This window comes from Neomonachus schauinslandi, chromosome 6 (genome assembly GCF_002201575.2).
Source record: "Neomonachus schauinslandi chromosome 6, ASM220157v2, whole genome shotgun sequence".
In the NCBI taxonomy this organism is placed as follows: Eukaryota; Metazoa; Chordata; class Mammalia; order Carnivora; family Phocidae; genus Neomonachus; species Neomonachus schauinslandi.
The window spans coordinates 25,831,807-25,847,699 of record NC_058408.1 but is presented as its reverse complement, the minus strand read 5'-3'; the positions used below and the strand labels follow the sequence as shown (position 1 = coordinate 25,847,699).

Below are 15,893 nucleotides of genomic sequence, written 5' to 3'. Positions count from 1 at the left end.
GCAGGGAGGGAGAAGAGCAGGTCCCCACCTTCTTCTGTAAGGCCCTGCAACTACTTGACCTCTTTCTCAGGCTTTGCTTCTCTGAAGCTGCTCAGCCCAGGAGCTCAAGTGCAGCCCCCTTCCATGAGAGGCTTGTGTTCAGCCCAGAGCCACTTCTACGGACCTCCCTGCCCTCAACATGCAGCCTGGCTTCAGGAGACCACTTACCGCTTGATGTTGCCGAACATCTGAGCATGGCCCAGGAAGCGGCCAAAGTCTATGTGGAACATGTGGCCGGTGGTCTTCAGCATGATATTGTCATTGTGCCGGTCACAGATGCCCAAGACGTACGTGGCCACGCAGCAGCCGGCACAGGAGTAGATGAAGTTCTCCACAGCCTGGGGTGGGAGTGGGGGGAGGCAGGCAGATGGGAGGAGAGGACAGAGAGCTGGCTCTGAGGGACTCCAATGGTCACGGCCAGCCTCAATCCAGCCAGCCCTGCTCTCATGCACACCCCCCCCCACACACAGACACCTCTCTCCTGTCTCATAGGTTGTAAGGAGGTGGAAGGCTGGTGTGTGTATCTCCATCCACCACTTTATCTGCCATTCATCATCCTCTGCACCTTTCCTTCTTCTAGGGAAACTGATTGGAAAGAGAGTGAACTTATCCGGGAGCCCCGACTTGAGCAGCCCTGACTGAAGAGACCTTAATAGACAGGAAGACGGATGTTTACCATGTTCCCAAATGGTTGAGACTGGCTCAATTAAAGCGCAGCCCTGAGGCAGCCGGCTTCCGGGTCTCTTCCTGACCCTGCTCAGAATTCTCCGGGCTTCTCCCTGCCCCGTAGACACCTTCCATTCCCAGGGTTCTTGGTAGCAGCTAAATGCTAATCTAATTAAAGTCACTTCACTCCAAAGAAGAGCTGAGGCAGTTCAACACTCCTAGGAGGGTTTTACACTTGAAAATCAGACATCTCTAGCTGGTAAACTGTGTGAGAGATATTTTTAAGTATAAAACAGGAGGGAGGGGTGGCTAAGATCCACTTTATTTCATCTGGTCAACATCTGCCCCCCTCTCTGTCTCTCCAAGAAGTACAAATAATGGAATTAGCAAATGGATACCTTTCACCCTCTGAATCCTCTTTGTGAGGTTTATAGAATTTCTAAGAATTGAAGAAAGACTCATCAGCAGAGGGCAAAAACTGGCACAGCCAACAAGGAATGTACAGATTTGAGAATGAGAGAAAGCTTCCCAGATAGAGAATGTGTGCCCTCCCTGCCTCTCTCTACAAATTTCCCCCCATCCTTCAGGGCCGGGAGTCCCAGGCCCTTCCAGCTCCCACAGACTCCTCCCCCATTGAGCCCCGACAGCCCCACTGCCACCCCAATTCATCCAGCACTCACTCTTTTCTCTCCCAAGGGTCTAGGGGTCTTATCTCCCACAGCTTCTTGACCATCCACAAGGCCTATTTCAAAACTAGCCACATGGAACCCCCCTAGTCACTTGTCTAATTAAACCAGGTGGAGAGTCCACAGGAATCTAAGAACAGAAAGTCTATAAAGAAATCACAGAATGCACCTTCTGGAAGGAAAGGACTATTTCCCAGACAGGGAAATAGATGAATGAAGACAAACCACTCAGTAAGGAGTACAACCCAATAGGAGAACTTCCCAGTCTTGATCTTCATCTCCATCAACTTGTCTTCTGCCATAGATGTTCTTTCTACCTGGAGTGTTTCCTTTTTCCTTCTTCCTTCTTCCTTCTTCCTTCCTTCCTTCCTCCCTCCCTCCCTTCCTTCCTTCCTTCCTAGATTTTATTTTGACGTAAGCTCTACACCCAATGTGGGGCTCGAACTCACAACCTCAAGGATCAAGAGTTGCATGCTCTACCGACTGAGCGAGCCAGGTGCCCCTACCTGGAATGCATCCTATCTTGACTCACAAAAGAGCTGTATGGCTGTGGGTAAATGACTCCGGTCTCATCACCTAAGTTACATGGAGTGTTGTTAGCTGCAGGAAGTCTCACTAGACCAAGGGAGCTCTCCTGATTTAAGGGGTTTTCACTTGAAGGATGTAGGCAACTCTCTTTGCCCAGGAAGTGGCCAGAAGACAAACGGCTCTAGTTCCTTCCTACTGGAAGTCAGTGGAAGAAACTACCAGCACTGTTCTAGCAGAAAGCCGAGAAGAGCTGACAGGCTGCGTTTGGAAGACTGATATTAAACACAAAGACACAGAGTGAGTTTCTCTGTGCATTCTTGTCGTGCATCCTTCTATCATATTTATTATGACTTTCTATTACATTGGCTGGAAGATGTTATAAGTCCAGCACCAAGCACAGTGCCTCTGTGGGGTGGCCATTTAATACCTGAGGAATACATGTTAGAGGGGTTGAGGGTCTTGCGATTGGCAATATAGAGAGGGTGGGTTCTGAGGGATGGGGAAGGGAACACCTGGTTTTCCAGGCAGAAGGAACACTATCATCTCAAGGTATCGGGGAAATAGAAGGGGCCTCCTAGGCTGGGGCATAAGTTATCATAAGAGGGGAGCTGCGGGGGATGGGACTGCAGACATAGGCCGGGCTGGATTCCAAAAGGCTTTGTGTGCAATGCCATGGATGTTGGACCTATCTTTTAGGACATAGGGAGCCTTTGAAGAACCTAGAGCAAAGGAGTGACATGAGCGGTTTATACTTTATTAAAAAAAGAAACTCTGACTTCAAGCAGCGGATGGCAACAGAAGGAAAAGCATTCTAGTGGTTCAGGCGACAGCACATAGCTGAAAGGAATGGAAGGAAGAGGACAGCTGTGAGAGATGCTGGGGGAGAAGAATCAACAGGGCTTGGTACAGCAGAGGTGAGCCAGAAGGAAGCATCAAGAAGACTCATGGCTCTGTCTTGGGTGATGAGACAGAGGATCACACTATTTACTAATAGGAAACACACAAAAAAAAGCAGGCTTCAAGAAAAGGAGAGATGGAAAGATTGGGTTTGCCTATACTGAGTTTGAGGTATGCGTGAAGTTCAAGTACAGACACCCAGTAAGCAGATGGCTCAGAGCATACAGCTCGAGGGACGGAGGAAGGAATGGCTTTGGAAGATGTCAGCAAACAGGTGGGACTTAAAGTAATAAGAGCTGATGAGCAGGCACGAGAATTCCAAGAGAGTACAGCAGGCCAGGAATGAAATCCTGGGGAATGCAAACATTTAAGGCCATCTAGGATCATCTAATTAGATGTTCACTGAACAAACATTCTGATTATAATTCGGCTGTCCATACAGATTTTCCCTCCGGGATAAAATGCACTGATCAATATACCTTAGTATCGGGTTCCCTTGGAAGTTAGATTATATAAATGGGCATTTTGGCTTATAGCCCATCTCTTATGAGTTGGTTATTAGGACTGGCTCCCTCCCCTAAACTCAATAAACACAGACTAGCCCCACAAAACCGTGGACCAGCCATGGACCACAGCGGGCCTCCAAGGCCCTACCACCTAAGAATGCTCCACCTAAGGACCAGGCCAACCTCCTTTTCTATGACCTCTGTCTCCTATCCAGCCTTTTTTTTTTTTTTTTTTTTTTTAAAGATTTTATTTATTTATTTGAGAGAGAGAATGAGATAGAGAGAGCATGAGAGGGGGGAGGGTCAGAGGGAGAAGCAGACTCCCCGCTGAACAGGGAGCCCGATGCGGGACTCGATCCCGGGACTCCAGGATCATGACCTGAGCCGAAGGCAGTCGCTTAACCAACTGAGCCACCCAGGCGCCCTCCTATCCAGCCTTAATCCTGGCTTCTGCTTATTTATAGCCTTGCCTCAAACCAGCTCCATAACTGGGAACAACTGAGTGGATCTTAATTCACATTGTGAAGAGGGGTTGGATAAAAATGATCTCTAAAGTCTCCTTCAACTAACTCTTGTTCTACAAAGTGCCACTGAAGCCCTCTGAGGGCACAGGACGAACTGAACAGGAGCCACCAGTAGGAGAGATCCAGGCAGTTTCTCAAAAGTTGGCCCCCCTCCTGCTCCCAAAGCTCAATTTGCAGGTGGGGGGTGGGGTGGAGGTGGGGGGCTCAACGAAGGTTTCCCAGCTGGACACCAGGGGATTTTCTCAGTCCGCTTACCACAGTCATTTGACCCAAACCCTAGCTATGCGGAGACACCTGTCAGCCCAGTGTGTTTCTTTCCTCCCGACACAGCTGAGCTGTCTCCTCCGCGCACGCGCAGGCCTTGTGTTCACACAGCCATGTGCCCGAGTCAGCCGCACCCCGCCCCCAGCCTCGCCCCCACCCCCAATCCTACCTTGTCATACTCGTCCTCCCCGGGGTTGTGTTTCTGCAGCCAGTCTGCCAGGGGCCGGTCCTTGAAGGAACCGGTCACCCCGTGCTCCACCTGGATCTTGCGCAGCGTCTCGGCATTGGGGATCATTTCCACCATCCCTATGAGAGGAGGCGTGGGTGTGGCGCTCCCCGGCAGAGCCAAGGGGGCTACGGGGAGACAACTAGGGAGTTCTGCTGGATGCTTCCCTATAAATGAAGCCCTAGGCTATTTGGGCAAAATATGATAATCAGGGGAAAAGGATAGTAGGAGAAAGAATACCATTCCCAAGCCTCACATTCCACGCTGGGACACTGGGGCTCTTTGGTCTCCCTAGTTCATCACTGCTGTTCCTTGTTTCTGACTTTTACTACTGGAATTTTCAGACATACGTGTGTGAACAATGTTTATGAATAATTATTCATATATATGTATGAATATTTTTTAAGGATTTTATTGATTTATTTGAGAGAGAGAGAGAGAGGAGAGGGAGAGGGAGAAGCAGGCTCCCTGCTGAGCAGGGAGCCCGATGTGGGGCTCGATCCCAGGACGCTGGGATCATGACCTGAGTCAAAGGCAGACGCTCAACCCACTGAGCCACCCAGGTGCCCCTGTATGAACATTTTATACATACATACATACACACACATACACACACGCACGAATAAACAGAATGGGATTATGTTTTTTTGGTTTTTGTTTTTTTTTTTGTCAGAGGGGGAGACAGTGCGTGCACACAAACAGGGGGAACAGCAGGCAGAGGCAGAAGCAGACTCCCTGCTGAGCAGGGAGTCCGATGTGGGACTCGATCCCAGGATCCTAGGATCATGACCTGAGCTGAAGGCAGACACTTAACTGACTGAACCACACAGGTGTCCCACAGAATGGGATTATGAATTCACACATAACTGTCACCCAGTTTCAAAAATTATCAACATTTTGCTGATCTTGTTTTACCTATTTTACTCAGCCAACCCTGTTTTTTCCCTCCTTACTGGAGTATCTTTTTTTTTTTTTTAAAGTAAACTCTGAGCCCAACGTGGGGCTTGAACTCACAACCCTGAGATCAAGAGTCACAAGCTCTACCAACTAAGCCAGCCAGCGCTCCCTTATAAATCCCAGACATGTCATTTCACCCATAAATATTTCAAGTACAACTAACAAGGACATAACCACCAGGCCATTACACCCTAAAAATGAACACTCATTCTTTAACCCAGTCTATACTTACATCTCCCCCTACTGTCTCAAAATATACCTTTTCACAGTGGGTTGGTTTGAATTAGGACCCAAAGTCTACACAACATGTCTGGTGGTTATGTCACCAAGTCTGTTTTACTTTATTCCAGTTCCTCTCTCTCTGCCCTACCTTCCCTTTTTTAATGCCCTTCCATGGCTTCTATTGAAATAACCTTGCCAGTTTTGTTTTTTCTGGAAAAGTACAGAACTCATGCTGGGGAAGGGGAGAAGGGCAGTAAGCAAAGAGGTGCCCTCCACGCCAGCTGCCTCCTCACAGCCCCCCTCCCCCATTCCCAACTGACCTCTCCCCCGGCCAGTGGAGAAGCAGCGGAAAATGACCATGCGCATGTCCAGCCCCTCTTGCACCCAGATCTTGCTCATGATGCGAATCATTTGCAGGGTTAGCATGTCCTGGCGAAGGTCGTCCCCACACTGGATGAAGAAAGTGACCAGAGCTCATCTCCATTGCCTCCCCTGGCTCCCAGATGCTACAAGAGAGCCACCTTGGCCCAAACAACGACAGGGGACTGCCCAGTTTTCCCACCTCCCATCTCGGCTCACACCAGGTCAAAGGACCAGAGGTGGGCCAGCCATCACATTTGCCCTTGCGGTGTTCCGGCTCTTTCTTCAACCCCACATCCCATCTGAACTGAATTTAGATTCCTGATTGTCAAGATTTTTTATTTAAAACTTGAGTGTTTATACCTTGGATTTGGAACTGACGCACAGCCAATATATACATTACACGGTGGCATCCATGCATCTCCTCTCCCCCGCTAGATTACATGCTCTCAGACTACAGTTTACTTCTCAGAATCATGCATGTCTTGCATCAGTTAGGATGGACCTTAGGGTTCACCTAGTCCAACCTGCACCTGTTCTCTTAATTTCCTCTTCAACACTGCTGCCGTGCGGCCAACCTCTGCTTGAATACCCTGGGGTACAAGCAGATTGCCACTGTATCCATTCACTGTTGGGATAGCTCAGCCTCCTAGAAAGCACTCTATCCCAACAGTGAATGCCTTGCTACACCTGCCAACATTCTGTTCCTAGCCCGCTGGGGCCACGGAGAATTAGTCTCTTTCCTTGGTCACCTGATCATCTTTCACATGTGCAAATAGTAGCACGGAGTAATAGCAAGAGACCTACCCTGGGGCTGCACCTGCCACCCTTCAACCCCCTCCTCCCCTCCCCTCTACCACCTTCATCATCACACCAGGTTTACGAAGTGTCCTCACCTTGAAGATGACACGGATGTTCTCGCCCAGTGGATCCACATTTTGGAAGGACAGCTTGAGGGGGACAGCATTGGAGTTGAAGTAGGAACAGTCCTGCCACGGGAGAAAGGGTAGTGACAAGGGAAGGAAAATGGCCTCTGCACCATGGGTCAAGCTGCTGCCGCCAGTCCACCTGCTCGTAGTTTCTGCCAGATTCCTCAGGAGCCCACGCTCCTTCCTTCCCCTGTGCCAGTCTGTTACAGCCTCGGCTCCGGGGCCTGCTTTCATCCCTTCAGTGCTTCGGCATATAACCTACTAGGATATGATTTCCATCGATACCTCAGTCTACTCCTCTGTAAAATGGGGCTTCCAACAGGACCAACTTCGTAAGAGTTGTGAGTGTAAGATGCAATGACTGGCGTCAAGCACTCAGAACAGTGCGGCACTTGGTGGTGACAGATGACAGTTATGGTCATTGTCACCAGCCCCCTGTGTCATCAGGGGAGACACTTACCCAGCCCCCGACCCCATTCCTCCACCTTGCACAGCTGTCAGTCAAAAGTCCATACACACTAGGTCTGGAAAGAGGCCCCGAATATGCCTCTCTTCCTCCTCTCAATAACCAGGGTGGTAGGACCTCGCCTCCACTGAGCCCTCCCTGCCCCGAGAGCCCCAAACCCACCAGTCACTCACCCTGGGCACGATACCCTTAACCAGCAGACTAGGGCTGAGTGGCAGGCGGCAGGAGCCGATCAGGGCAAAGAACTGCCTCACCTCCTCCAGGCCCGTGCGGAGGATCCCCTGAGAGGGAGGGGAGAAGGAGAGTAGGGGTGAGGGGGGGTGCCCATGGGCTCTACTCAGAACCAGGCCTCTCCCGGGGGGGGGTGCCCCTGGAATGGCTGGGATGAAAACCACCATCGGAGAAGTGTGAACAACCCCCAGGAGACCGTGAAGAAGGAAAACTACCCCGGCCTGGGGTGTCGCGCCCGGGACAGTGCATGGGCAGCAAGCCCAGACAGCTTACAGAGGTGAGGCAGATGACACCACAGTGTGAGGCAGGCCACAATGAACTGAGAGAGCAGGTGCATCTCAAGGGGGCGGTGCTGCTCAGGCTGTTGCCAAGAAAAGCCAACAATCTGGACTTTAAATTCTCCCAATTTTTTTTTTAAGATTTTATTTATTTATTTGAGGGAGACAGCATGAATGGCGGGGGCGTGTGGGAGAGGGGCAGAGGAAGAAGCAGGCTCCCCGCTAGGCAGGGGGCCCGATGTGGGGCTTGACCCTAGGACCCTGGGACCATGACCCTGAGTCAAAGGCAAACGCTTCACCAACTGAGCCACCCAGGTGCCCCTAGATTCTCCCAATTTTTATTTATTTATTTTTAAAAGATTTATTTATTTATTTGACAGAGAGATAGACAGAGCCAGAGAGCACAAGCAGAGGGAATGGCAGAGGGAGAGGGAGAAGCAGGCTCTGCATTGAGCAGGGAGCCCGATGTAGGGCTCGATCATGACCTGAGCCGAAGGCAGACGCCCAACCATCTGAGCCACCCAGGCGCCCCAATTCTCCCAGTTTTTAAATGTTAGTAACCGGGAACACTGTTGGCCTTAGACAGCCGGTTGTACAAACAGTAAAGGTCTCCACTCTGGGTAACAGTAGCCCTGAGCTATGGCTCACAGCATACTGAACAAAGTAGGACTGGATTTCAGCCCACACTTGCCCTCTCTGGCTGGGTGCCCTTGTGCAGTGAACAACTTATACAAATGTGCTTAGCCTTTAAAGCAAACAGTTAAAACGGTAACACTCTGCAGGCTAACCAAAACTGTATCCAGTCTGCAGACTGTCATTTTGTGGCCTGTAGATTAGAGACAGAGTTCCTTCCCTCCAGTCCTTAAATCAGAGACGGTCAAGTGCCATCCTGCCATTGAGGACATCGAAGGAATTAACGGCTGGTTACCAGAAACGGGTAGAGGCGGCTCCGCCCCCCTCACCTGCCGCGCAGATGGGGCGGCCTCTCGGACCTGCTGAGCCAGCTTGGCCAGGGTATTGACGAGCCAGCACTGGCGGTTAAACTCCTCTCTCAGCCCCTTGCCACAGCAGCATAGCAAGGCTGCCAGCAGGTACTGGTAGCGGATGCTGAACTGAGAGTCTTTGAGGCCGTCCTTCAGGAGCCTGCAAGGCAAAGGGAGGGGGCGGTCGGGACACTTGGGATCACCAGCAAGGGTGTGTGGAATGGCGGGGAGGGGTCAGACGCTGCTCCAGCTCCCCGGAAAACCCCTCCCAAGCCCGGGAGGGAAAAACAGACTCTGTATGCATAGCTCCTACAGAGGTGTTCATCTGGATCCCAGTCTGTGCCCACTCTGCCTTTATTTAGAGCTCAAAGCCCCTCTGTGGCTCCCTTCTCCTTTCTATTTCCACCGAGTGTAGATGGAAAGGAGGGCCAGGGATAATCCTCATTGTCCCCTGGGGACTGACACCCCCCCCCCGTGGGGGCGGGGAACAGTGCTAGCCTGCAGCCACATGGTAAGTCAGCAACGTCCTGGAACCCCGACGGCTCAGCTCCCCATCCTTGCCCACCAAAGAGTAAAATACTCCTGAGCCGAGGACGCATGTCTGCCTCCCACCTCTGCACACACGGCTCACCAGAAGAAGTAGTGAGTCACTCTCAAGTCAGAGATGGCTCGTTTCAGGAGGAAGCGCACCAAGGGGCTGTCCAGGTAACACTCGTACTTCAGGGCCTGTTTAGGGGAAAGAGAAGGCTATATGGCCTGCCTGTCAGCTACACCTCCCACTATCCCACTGGGGACCCTGGGCTCTACAAGGAGAATGCACACGGACTTGGGGCCGGGGGAGGGATCCTCAGAACTGGAGGGAAGGCCGGTCCGCCCACCTGCACAAGCTGAGGCAAGTAGTCGAGGAGCTCAGCGTCCGACAGCGAGCCAATCCACTGGACGGCCATCCGTCGCACCTCCTGGTCCGGGAAGCTGCAAAACAGAGCCCAGCCCCCTGACGCCCCAGCTGCAGGCTCTGCAGCCCAGGAGTGAGCCAGCACCCTCACAGCCGGGCTTCAGAGACACGGCGGGAGAAAAGGCAAGGTCCCTCAGAGTCTGCCAAAGCCACTAGAAGAATCCTTAGCTCCTTGTCTGGATAGCAACCCTTAAGAATGGCCCTGTCCCCTGGTCAGAGCTGGCATGGGGCCACGGAGGAACAGGACGGTGGCCACTTCCATTCCTTGTATGAGTTAAAGAAAACTGGACAAAGTCTTCAACCCCGTTCCTGAAAATCTTTTCCTCAACTCCCACTGTGCTAGAAATTCCTGTCACCGAAGAGCCCTTATGTGGATTAAAACATGATGGTACCATCCTTTAATGCAAAGCCAGCCAGGTGAAGAATAGAGAATCATGGAGTTTTATATAAGCCAGTACCCCATGGCAGAGTTTAATTGAGCAGAGATTAGCAAAAATGTGGTCTCAAAAAGTCCCGAAGGCAAGACACGTGGATCACGTACAGTTTAATTACCAAGAGCAGCAAGAAAGAAGTCAAGAATACTGGGTGCCATCTGGAAAAGGCAGCCCCGGGGTCTGAAACTGGGAGGAGCAAGTCCCCAGAGAACCCTTCTGAAGGAAAGAGGGAAGAGAGGACTGTTAAAGTCGAACTAAGTGGTAAGGTTTGGGTCACCCAGGGGTGTGCACTTGTCAAGACTCAGCCAACGTACAAGTAAGGCGTAGGCACTTCCTGATATGTAAATTTTCCCTCAAAAGAAAAAACAAACAAGCAAACATTGAGTTCTAGTTAATGATATACATACGCTGACGTATTTAGAGGGAGGTATGATGTCTGCAACTTACACTGAAATGTATTAAAAAAAATAAGATGGATGTTGATGGTTGGATAGAGGGATATACACACAAGAAAGCAAATATAGCAAATAGTTAAAACGGTCAGAATCTAGGTAGCGGGTACATGGATGTTCACTGTAAAGTTTTCGGTTTCCAAGTATGCTTGGAAAATGTTCCTAATGTCACACCGTGGGGAAAGGAGGCAAAGAAAAAGCAAAAAAGCAGCGAAGATGCCCTGAATTTCCTAGCCCACTTTGCCATTTTCCCCAGGGCTGGCTCAGGCTAGCGGTGCGCAGTGCCAAGCCTTGGCTTCTGGAAGGACTCGTGGTCAAGGAAAGGTGGGTGTTACAACTCACGTGGCATGCAGGAGCCCCAGGGCATCCTGGTGATTCATGTGGGTCCACTGCTTCAGGAGAGCATAGATGTCGGGCAAGCAAGCCCACTCCCAGCTGGGGGCGCTGGCGAGCACCAGGGGGAGGGAGTTCACCTGCAAATGGCAATAGTATCGCTTCTCCCACAGGCGCTTCTTGTCAGCATCCGTGAGCCTGCGGGTGGGGGTTGCAGGGGAGGTGAGCGAGAGCACTGTCAGCCACAGGGGAGGGAACTTACTCTCCAAAAGAATGCTACACATTCTCCAGTTCAGTGCTTCCCAAACTTTGCTGCACATGACAAATACCTGGGGAGGTTTATAAAGTCCCCATGCCCGGGCCACACCGACACCAAGGGAGTCAGGATGTCTGGGGAAACCAGGCAGCGGTATTTTTTTTTTTTTTAAAGATTTTATTTATTTATTTGAGAGAGAGAGAATGAGAGAGAACACATGAGAGGGGATAGGGTCAGAGGGCAAAGCAGACTCCCTGCCGAGCAGGGAGCCCGATGCAGGACTCGATCCCGGGACTCCAGGATCATGACCTGAGCTGAAGGCAGTCGCTTAACTGACTGAGCCACCCAGGCGCCCCCAGGCAGCGGTATTTTTAAAAGATCCCCAGGTGACTGCAATGTGTGAAGCAACGTTTGGGCACCAGGGCCCAAATCTTATCTTTGATCCTGACATCTCAGGACATCTCAGACTGAGGCAGAATGCACAGGTCAAGGGCACCCAGTCTGCCACCCCTCCTGCGGATGCCCTTAGAGCGCCTCTCTCAAGATGAGTCACCAGAGGGCAGTGGTCCCCACATGTCCGGGTCTGGATGGCTGAGAAGCCTCTGGGGCTTCCCGGGGCCAGCTGGAGGTTTTATAGAAGCCACAGCTAATTAAGCCTTGCCTGAGATCAGGTGTCTAATGGGAGAAGGGAGCTGAGGGGCTAATGAAGCAAGGGGTCAGCAGAGGAGTGCAGGCAGGGGGATCTGTAGTCACTCAGCTACTCTGGCTCCTTGGGTGGGATATGAGGGAGAGATGAGCCCCATCTCCCTTGCCCCCTCCGACACACACACACACACACAAGGAGGCAGGGCAGGAGCCCCCATCCCACCAGCTCCTCCAACTCCCCTCCCCCTCCAATCCTGGTAAGAGAAGCAGCCCCAAGGATGACATCAGCTTGGACTTGCTTACCCTTGAGAGCTGCCAGCCTGCCCCGACACCTGATCCTTTTTGGAAAGTGACAGGGCCAGAGAAATGCAAAGGCTGTGGGTGTGGAAGGGGCAGGAGGTGGGGGCAGGGTGGTAAGGACAGGAACCAGCTGCCCCCATGGATAGCGAGTAGTAGTCAGCATATCTGGGGTGTGGGTCCTCTGGCAAGCCGAGTCTGGGCCAGGTCCCCATTGTGGGGATGGGCATTCCTAGATCCAATCAATCTCCTGACCCCGGTCTCACCACTCTGCCTAGTGTCAGCTCAGGAGAAGAAGCCTGGAGGCTGCCCCAGCAGAGCCCTCTCTCCACTGCATCCTGCCTCCGTGGCAATGCCCACCCCATCCCATCTCTACTCCCAAAGCAGGAGGGCGGGAACCTGGAGCTGGCGGGTGAGAGGTCAGACAGACTGGGGCCTGAGCCACACGCGGGGAAGGCCCCGGGCCTCACCAGTACAAGGACTCCTTCTGCATGATGTTCTTAAGCACCCGTTGGTCTTCCTCCCGGAGGCTGCCAAACACATAGCGGGGGCTGAACTTGTCTCCAGGGGGGCTGGTGAACTTGATGTCGAAGGCTGAGGTGGGGAAGTCGATCTGGGGGATAGTGTCAGAGAAGTGGGGAGAGAGGACAGGCAGGTGAGTGAGTGAGAAGGTGAGCCGCCACCTTCCCGCTCTCCAGCACCTCCGTCTCAGGCCGGAGGTCCTGCCTTCTTCCCTCCCTTCCTTCCCTGCAGGTTGCTTGTAAAATACCCCTGTTGGACTTCGTGGGAACTTGGGACTCTGGGGAAAGCCCCTTCCAATTGTCACTTCCAGCAAAAAATGAGAAGGAAACAGAGAGAGTGAGAGGAGAATGGGCAAGTGAGAAAGAGGTTGGGGGGAGATGTAGCCAGGTGAGGGGGGGGGCCCGGCCCCAGGCCAGAACTTTGAACAGAAGTGTCACCAGGCTGAGCCACTGGGAACCTCCAAGCTGAGGTCAGGGAGCCTTCAAGGGTGGCCCTGGCAGGCACTGCTGCCTGATGGGAAGTGGGACCACATGCCAGGTGAGGGCCCTACCGACTCTCAACCCTGTGGCCCCGGGTCCCCTTGTTCTATGATCTTCATCCTATGAAGTCAGGTATCAGAGCGGAGTGGGTCCTATGTTCCCTCAATCAACAAATATTTATTGAACCCTGATACGTTGACAAGCAATGTTCTAGGTCCTGGGCATTGAGTCTGGTTAATTACGAGAGATAAAAATGCCTGCCTCTGGAGCTTTCATTCTGTATCATTCTATTTCATGCTATGTCCACTTTGATATTCCAGATTCCATTCCAAAGCATCTCATGATCATAAGAAAGGGGAGCCAGAAAGCAGTAACTAGACCTTGGGCTTGACCAGCTCCTCCTCTCCCCAGAGGGTGGGTCCACTCCGGGAGCGACTGGGTGGCTGGCTGCACCGGGGGTTTCCCCTCAGGCCCCAAGAGGGGACAGCTCGAATTTTATCAGACTCAGTAATACATGGGCTCAATACAAAGGATTCCAAGTTGCTGAGCCCGGGGCGGGGGGCGGGGGGGTGGTGCAGGTGCTCAGGCCCTGCCTTCGGCCTCCTTGAAATCAAAGTTAACCCCCAGGAGATGGCACACAGATTCCACAGAACTCACCCTCCCACCCCGGGTCCAACCAAATTCACCCGTTTGCTTCCATCACATCAGGGCCCTGTGCCCAACGAGTCAGCAATTTCTCTTACTTCCTAGCCCAAACCTTCAGGCAGAAAACTCAGAGCTGGCTCTTGGGCAGTCCTGAGCAGTGGGTAGGAGGGAGGGTCCTGGGGCTGGGGTCTCACCTGCAGGATGACGCTATCTGGCTGGTGGAAATTAGGTGCGCTCCAACGGGCACTGGGGTTTTCCTGTGTTGCTGGCCATAAGCCCAGAAGCTTCCGACCACAGGTCAGGACTCTAAGAAGAATGGAGGGGAGGGGAATGAGCCAACAAACACGATGGTTTTCCTCCTGCTCCCCCATCCAAAAATCTGCCTTTGAAGCCACCACCCAACTCTGTCATTCTTCTCTTAGATCACAGGCTCTTCCTTCTTCCAGGTCCTATAAAGGCACACCCCCTCCAGGAAGCCTCTGGATGGCCTCGTGGTGGGGATGCCCCATGAGGCAGAGAGGTGGACCAGATGACCTCTAAGGCCCTTCCAGTGACAGGGCCAGATGACGTTACCCAAGCACTCTGTTTCCACGCATGCACACACCGCCCCCAGCCCCATCCTGCCCAGAAGCTCTTGGTTACATCAACTGTCCTGGTCTCTACTCATGTGCCTTCGTCCCCCAGCTAGGGCCCTCTGGACTCTGTGGGTGAGCCCCACATGGCCAACTGTCCCAAGGGGCACTGGCCAGCGCAGCACCAGGCCCCTCTATCCCCCTCCTTCCCTTCCAAGGCCAAGAAGCCACTGGCGTGGGAACCACGTACTGCCTAAAGTTGAAGAGTGGGGTAGTGACCCAGCCCAGGGCTTCCGGCAAACGCCGCTGCTTATTGGCCTCTGAGGAGCTCCCAGGCAAGGGGATGGGCAGAGCGTAGAGTGTGGCACACAGCAGGGTCTCCCGAGGCAGCCGGTTCACCTGCACAGGGAAGCAGATCCTGGGGAGGACAGGAAACCAAGTCAGGAGGTGCCACCCTTGTGGCGTCAAGGGACAGGTGGCCCAGGAAGCCGAGCGGAGGCTGAGAACTCGACCTGCCTCTCGGGATATCAGATGTGCTCCCTGGGGAAGCCTGGAACCAGGACAGGTCCCAAACGGTAGGCGCAACCTCCACTGGATGCGCCCAGAAGCACACTGTGCTGTCTTTGCAGCCTCTCGGTATAGTGTGCCTCACATCCCGATTTGGAGGCCACCCGCGGGGACCAGACAGAACTTGGGGAGCCAGAGCCATCTCAGAGTTCAGATGACTACAGGTCCCATAGTGAAGCCACACGCCCCCTGTTTCAGGATTTCTGCAGGGGGTCACCAAGAAGCTGTTCCTCTTGACAATCCTCATCCCTCCCCCACTTCCCAGGCTGAAAAAGCAAGGGGGAAGCAGCAGCAGGGTGTTCTTTGCCCTCAGGCCACCCTCCCCCAAGAGTCCTCCCACTGTCTGTCCTCTCCTGTCCCCTTCTTCTCTCAACCCCCAGGGCACGACATGGTCTGTTGTCACCCCAAAAACATTTTCAAAACAAAAGGTTTAAAGAGAAGGGGCTTCCCAAAGCCCCTGGGGGGAGAGCAAGCAAACTGGCCGGCGATGATAAGAACTGAGACACGTACGCCTTGCCACTACCCCAGTCCAGATGTGTTCTCCGGGGGCTGCTCTGCCCAGATCACGCCCAGCCACTCCCTCCAAGTTCAGGAAAAGGAGCTGGGGTGGGGTGAGGGAGAGAGAGGAGGGGAGCTGTGGAAAGCGAGGGAGGACCCACATTACCTTTTGGGGAAGCTGTCACCGGGCCAAAGTCCACACTGTCACGCCCTCCTGGCCAGCCCAGGGCAGTTTCTACTCCAGAGGGCACAGAGGCAGGGCGGCCACCCCCAAGGTTCTGAGGGGCCCCCCGATCAAGCAGCCTCCCTCCACTGCTGCCCCTCACTCCTGCAGGAAAGTCTCCACCTAAGTGAGGCACTCCCTCCCACCCGCCAGAGACTGGCAGAGCCCTGCTGTCCCAGCTGCTGTACCCTGGGCGCCCACGGCTATAATTAGGGCCCCTCCAGCAGCCAGCAGACATGCGAGGCCCGGGCTT

The 15,893-nt window shown here is 53.1% G+C and overlaps 1 protein-coding gene across 1 annotated transcript in view; it reads right to left on the bottom strand.

The window, feature by feature from the left end:
* The window catches only part of PIK3C2B (phosphatidylinositol-4-phosphate 3-kinase catalytic subunit type 2 beta), a 63,399-nt gene that overhangs the window by 9,103 nt on the left and 38,403 nt on the right, over positions 1–15,893 (bottom strand). The window contains 12 exon segments of the mRNA XM_021686604.2: positions 208–377; positions 4,280–4,416; positions 5,836–5,965; positions 6,772–6,864; positions 7,444–7,551; positions 8,742–8,922; positions 9,394–9,488; positions 9,641–9,734; positions 10,946–11,134; positions 12,605–12,747; positions 13,975–14,086; positions 14,603–14,770. Coding sequence (XP_021542279.1) covers positions 208–377; positions 4,280–4,416; positions 5,836–5,965; positions 6,772–6,864; positions 7,444–7,551; positions 8,742–8,922; positions 9,394–9,488; positions 9,641–9,734; positions 10,946–11,134; positions 12,605–12,747; positions 13,975–14,086; positions 14,603–14,770 — 1,620 coding nt within the window.